Below are 6,000 nucleotides of genomic sequence, written 5' to 3' on the forward strand. Positions count from 1 at the left end.
ACCCCTCTTGTTCTGATGGTCAGGGGTCCCCTGGAAGCTGTTAGGGTCAGTATCTGTCACTCACTGACCACCCAGTCTGTGTGAAGGCAGCAGAGAGAACCTTCCCAGAGCCTGAGGAACCAACCTCCCCTTCATACTCTGCCACACAGGAAACTTGCCTAACCCTTTTCTTCCTAGACCCAGAGAAATGAGAGGTTGGCACCATTGCTTCTTATGGCCTGCACCCTATGTGAAAACACCTGTTGGCCGTTTGCTCCCTCAGTGCACCAAAAGTAATAGTTAATAACCTCATTTAAAAACAGCCGTCACTGTAGGTCAGATTTTGGCGTCATGATGAGTTCTAATTAGTATGCAGCCATGCTGAAGAAAGAGTCCCATTTCCTTTTCTGGAAGAAGGGAAATATACTGTTTACGCTGATGTTTCTAAATCTGTCGCCAGCCAGCTTCAGATGTTTGCTTTACTGGGAGGAGAGTATTCTTCCCAGCCCAAGGTTTAAAGTATTTTTCTGTACTTGAAGAAGTCTTTGCCCAAGGCACAAAAAGGCAGCACTTAGCTTTCACCAGTTGGAGTGACTGTCATCTGCTGATGACTTTTTCTTGACTCCGTGGGGCAATGAAGGCCTCCTGAAGCCACCAGAACAATGCACAGGGTGAGCTTTGGGAAGAGGGGTTGGTGGAGGAAGGAGGGGGTTGGGGTCCCCTGCAGCCATCCCAACCTCCCTCTGTTAGATCCTCAGAGAGATCTGGCACATCCCAGATATCAGGAAGATCCTGAATATTCCCCTGTTACTCATTTGCTCTGCTCCTGCTGAGCCTTGAGTCATCCACACTCATCCAGCTACGCCCAGAGCTCCCCATGCCGCAGTAGGGAGAGAGAACTGTCAGGCAGGTGCTCAGCTGCAGTCCCTTCCGTCTGATTCACCAGTCACTCACTGGTCTTGGCCTCTCTCCTGATGGTAACAAAGTGAACTAAACCATAGGAAACTGGGAGTACCAAAACTGTCAGAAAAACCTCATTCCTGCTTGTACATGGGGAGCGATGGATCTGCCTGGGGAGTTGCTGCTAGATTATTTGTCTATTTTACTTAAGTCACTACCCCTGGAAAGATAATTTCTAAGCAACACTTCCCTGTAAATTTGAGAAGTAGCCCCAGTTGGGTCCATGAGAAATCATACTAGTTATCCTAAAAAAAGGTAATATCCTTTATTTCTAGCGCCTGATAAATGGATGTCCAAATGCTCAGCCTTAGCCTCTACAGAGCACAGCAACAAAGAGGCAGCATTTTGGTCTTCAGAGAAACCCTTCCTAGAACACAACGCTTCCGTTACTGCCTTCCTGAAACCCTTGACCCTGTATCATCTGCCCTAAGACCATCTGTTAAGATCTCATCTGTACTTCTCTGCCTTGGAGCATCAGAATTTTCCAAAGATGGAAAGACAATCCACTGTTGCACCACAGGCAGATGTCCAGAGTGCAGTCACACCCAGTACACCCACTGCTGATCCTCCTCCTACTTCCTGCCCCACAAATTTGGAGACAGAATGGGTACACCTTTGCAGCTGTCATCTGCCAGCACTCCTGGGCACAGCCTGTTTATCCATTAACATTCATGCAACAGGCAGGCAACTCAGTTGCAGAACTTCCCCAGCTTCATTCATCTTCTGAGCACCATTCTATAGTTACTAAATCAAGCTACTAGGGACTTAGGCCTCCTAATTCTTTTTTGTTTGTTCATTCGTTTGTTTGTTTATGTGATGCACATACTGCTTTAGGAGATATTGATGACATTGCCACAAGGTAGCTTTAGCCTCTCACCTGCAGAGGTCCAGCCTGGGGAGGTGGTGACGACACAAAGCCAAGATTCTTCTCATGAGCCTCTCCTGGATCCAGTCAGATTTGGCTCAGGAATCTCCTCTTTTCTCCCTGTTCTTCTCATTTTCCAAGCTGCTTAGCAAGAGGCAAACTACCTATTTCCTCATTTGTACATCCCCTGGAGAGGTGTTTCAGATTCACCTGTCATTTACAAAATTCTGAGAAATCCAGAGTGAAACCATCCCAAACTGAGTAAACTGAGCCTCTTGGTTCTGGGGAAGGTGAGAGGATCCTACGGGGTCGCCTCTCTCCTCACAGTGCCACAGCCTGGAGGATGGGAGGGCAGGTGAAGATCATAGCAACAATAAATCACAGCAGCCTTAATTGAGCACCTTATGTCAGTTACTGTGCTAAGCACTTTGCTCAAATCTCGACTCATTTCTCCTGATGGAGGTACTTTCTTAGACCCAGTACATTGGAAGAATGGGATTTAAACCAAGGTCTTCTGCTGCCACACTTTCTGCACTATAGGAGGCCGTGTAGAACCCTCAGTATCATCTTTGGTTGATGGTTTGCTTTTATTTTACAGAAAAATGCTGTGATTGAAAGCCTGCAGGAACAAGTAAACAATGCCAAAGAGAAGCTGGTGAGGCTGATGTCTGCTGAGTGCACCTATGACTCCTCAGAGTGGGCTGTCCCACCCACCTCTTTCCAGGGCAAGGAGGTCCCAGCTACAGTCTCTGCCAATGATCTCACAGCTCAGAGACCTTCAGAATGTCCCTCTCCCTCTCAGAATGATGTGGACACAGCTGCCCAGGACTTCCAGTGTACTTCAGTGCCCTCCCCACACATGCAGAGCCTTGGGGCATCTGGGAGGGACACCAGGCCCTCCCCAGGCCAAAAGGAAAAGATGCCTGACTTGAAAGACTTTTCTGGTCATCTAGACTTGGGTTGTAGCCAGAAGCCACAGGCTGAGCAAAGACAAAGTCCAGAAAATAGAGACCAGGGACCTGAGGCCCCCAGCCAGAGTCTTGTACTAAGTGGAGGGGCCTCTGGTCTCCAGAGACAAAGGCAGAGCTCAGAGGCTTCCCCAGAGAGACTGCCTAGGGTCAGTTCAGCAGTCAGGGAAAAACTTCAGGAAGTCTTACAAGAACTGGCCCTGGGCCCTGAGGCTCCCTTCTCTGCTTCCCCATCTCGTCCTCTGCAGATCTGGAAAAGCAGTGCTGCCCGCAGCCCCCAGAAGATGCCCCTTTCCAGGGAGCTGGGCTTCAGCCCATATGTGGTGAGGAGGAGGTGGGCAGCTCAGCGGGCCCGCTCACACTTTTCTGGCTCTGTACCCTCCTATGTGAGGCAACAGGCAGATAAGACCGATTCTGGGGCACACAGTAGGCTGAATGTGCAGAGTGGGGACAACCCCCGGCTGTACCTCCAAACTGCTGATTCTAAGTTACTAAGGCTTTCTTCCAGGAATCCTTCACTACTTCCAGATCCTCAAGGGAGACCAGGCCCCCTGGAGGGCAGCAAAGGCCAGACAGAGCTCCAGGGGGCCGAAGAGAGCCACGCAGCCTTTCCTCACCAGCCTTCTGCCTCTGCCCAAGCACAGAGTCCCACTGCCTCACGCCTACCCCACTCACCAGACCTGCCTGAGCAGCAGCAGCTTTGGCCCCCAGGCTTCCCTGGCTGTCCCTTCCTGTCTTCTCAGTGCAACTACCTTGACACTGAGTCCAGCAGCTCAGATGAGTTCTTCTGCCGCTGCCACCGACCCTACTGTGAGATCTGCTTCCAGAGCTCCTCTGATTCCAGTGACAGTGGTACCTCAGACACTGACCCTGAACCTTCTGGAGGGTTGGCATCCTGGGAAAAGCTGTGGGCCCGCTCCAAGCCCATTGTGAACTTCAAAGATGACTTGAAACCCACACTGGTATGAAAATCAGCAGGGGTTAGTCTAGATATAAAGGTCAGTCCAGCTGGAGCCTATAGAAGGAAAGCCAGATCCTGGTTTGGGGAACAGCCAGACCAGTGCCCCGCATCTGACCAGCTCTAACTGTGTTTCAGCTGTGCTCTCTGTTACTTTAAGAACTTCTTGATCATAAAAAGAGAGATATTACCTGTCTTGCTACTACCTCACAGCATTACTGTCAAAGACTCCAGTTGAGTGACTATAGAAGATAACAACCCCTGGAATAAAATTTTTAGTGCTAAATGAGCACATGGAGTTTTCTGTCCATGTCAGCCTGCATTCTACGGAACTCTTAATGTACCAGATAGACGATCGGATGGACAGGAAAATGGAGAGGTTTCTGCAGAACCTAAGCTGTGGACTGTGACTCATCATCTGACCTTTTGGTGGACAGACCTTCCAGGAGAAAAGTCTCCTATGCTGGGCATCCCAGCTACTTGGGAAGCTGAGACAGGAGGATTGCAAGTTCAAGGTCAGCCTGGGCAATTTAGTGAAGACTTCAGGAACTCAATAAGACCCTGTTTCAAAATAAAAATAAAAAGGGCTAGGGATATGGCTCAGTAATAGAGCATCCCTGGGTTCAATCCCCAGTATCAACAAACAAACAAAACCAGGTGACTCTTCTATATCCTTGGTCCTTCCAACCCCGGAGGGATGGGTTTCTTTCCACTGAAGGTTGTAAACAGCACCACCCCTGAATTCCAGCTTTTAATCAGATGCAGCCCAGAGGCCCCAGGTTCCATCTTCCTTTCTGGCATCTCACTCACCATCATCCTCAAGGCAGTCTGGTCTCCATGTGCCCACGGGTGACCCAGATCTCGTTCCTAGGCTAAAATAGTACCTGAGGCCCTGAATGTCTTCTGATCCTAAAGCCCACGCCCTGACTCTCCCAGTGCTGTGGTGTTGTGTGGGGGAAGCATGTTCCAGCAATTTCTTTCGGGACAGGGAGGCCCTGCTGGTCAAGAGGTGCTTTCAATACCATTGGGATTACATGACCACCAAAGATACATAAACCTGGAAACAAAATAGGGACATAGAAAGGAAGAAATGGATGACAAGAAGGCTAGGAAGAAAATAGGTTGTGAACTTTTCGCTTGAGTCTGGCTCAGTTCTTGACAGTATCAAATTTCAGTAATTCCTATGATAATCCTGTGAAGTAGACACTCTTCTTTTTACAAATGGGGAATATGAGACTTAGATAAATGAGGTGATTTCCCCAGTACCATGCTGCTGGAGAATGGCTGCTGGAGAACTGACACACAGCTCCTAGGACTCCAAGTTGTGGATTTCCCTAGGGACACATCTCTTCACTCATTCTTCTGCAAGTGGTAGGTGAGGCTTGTCAGGCAGACAATAAAGCAAGGGTAGTGTGAGAAGCTGAGATGGGCTCACCCCACCGTCCAAAGTAACAAAACTGGGGCTCTCACCTCCCTCCGGAAGCAGGCCTCCACTTCCTCCCTGCTGCAGGGCACACCTGCACCTCCAAGGGAGTCAGAGAGTTGGTAGAGGATGAGTGCCAGGAACTCCTCCACTGCCAAAGCCACAGGGAGAGCACAGCTGGGTTCCCTTTGCTTGATGCTGAACTGGTAGACGTTCGCAGGCCGTGCCCTGCCCCCACACCCACGCAGGCAGCTGTGGGCGTGCGCAGGTTTTCATGAAGGAGTTCGGGCCTCAGAAGGAAATGTTGGGCACTAAATGTCTCACAGATTTGTCACAGACTCTAGGGGCCTGTTGATACCTCGTGACCCTCCTCCCCGCTCCAGATGCTGAACCTCCTGTAGGCCCTCCTGCTAGCATAGCTTCTTTTGTCACCTGCTTTTAAATACATATTTCATAATTTATTCTGTGTGTGGATTTGTAGTTTCTGTGTGTGCTGTTTGTGTGCTGTCAAGTGGTACCTAAATAAAAACAAACAAAAAGGAATGACTCTTAAGGCAAGTCTCCTTTGAAATGGCAGTCCTGGCCAGGGAAGAGGGCCTGGGTAAGACTGAACCACCCAAAGAAGGGGAAATACAGAAGCCCTCAGAGTTGCTGCTAGGTCCCTGTGGTTCCAGTGTGACAGATTCTGTGTGGTGTCCCTGTGTAGCTCCCTTTCCCAGAAGTGCCCCTCCACCCCAGCCCCACCCTGGTGAACAGAGAAAATGTTAGAGACCCTAGACTCCTCCCAACCACTGGGGGTCCTGTGGCTGACTTCACCTCCTTCAGTTCCCCTCTTCCCAGTATGCCA

At 49.8% G+C, this 6,000-nt stretch overlaps 1 protein-coding gene across 1 annotated transcript in view; it reads left to right on the forward strand.

Moving 5' to 3' along the window:
* The window catches only part of Gpr156 (G protein-coupled receptor 156), an 86,113-nt gene extending 80,437 nt beyond the window's left edge, over positions 1 to 5,676 (forward strand). Inside the window, 1 exon segment of the mRNA XM_047564478.1 lies at positions 2,403 to 5,676. Coding sequence (XP_047420434.1) covers positions 2,403 to 3,740 — 1,338 coding nt within the window. The 3' untranslated portion in view covers positions 3,741 to 5,676.
* The last annotated feature ends 324 nt before the right edge of the window (positions 5,677 to 6,000 follow it).

This window comes from Sciurus carolinensis, chromosome 9 (assembly GCF_902686445.1).
Source record: "Sciurus carolinensis chromosome 9, mSciCar1.2, whole genome shotgun sequence".
In the NCBI taxonomy this organism is placed as follows: Eukaryota; Metazoa; Chordata; class Mammalia; order Rodentia; family Sciuridae; genus Sciurus; species Sciurus carolinensis.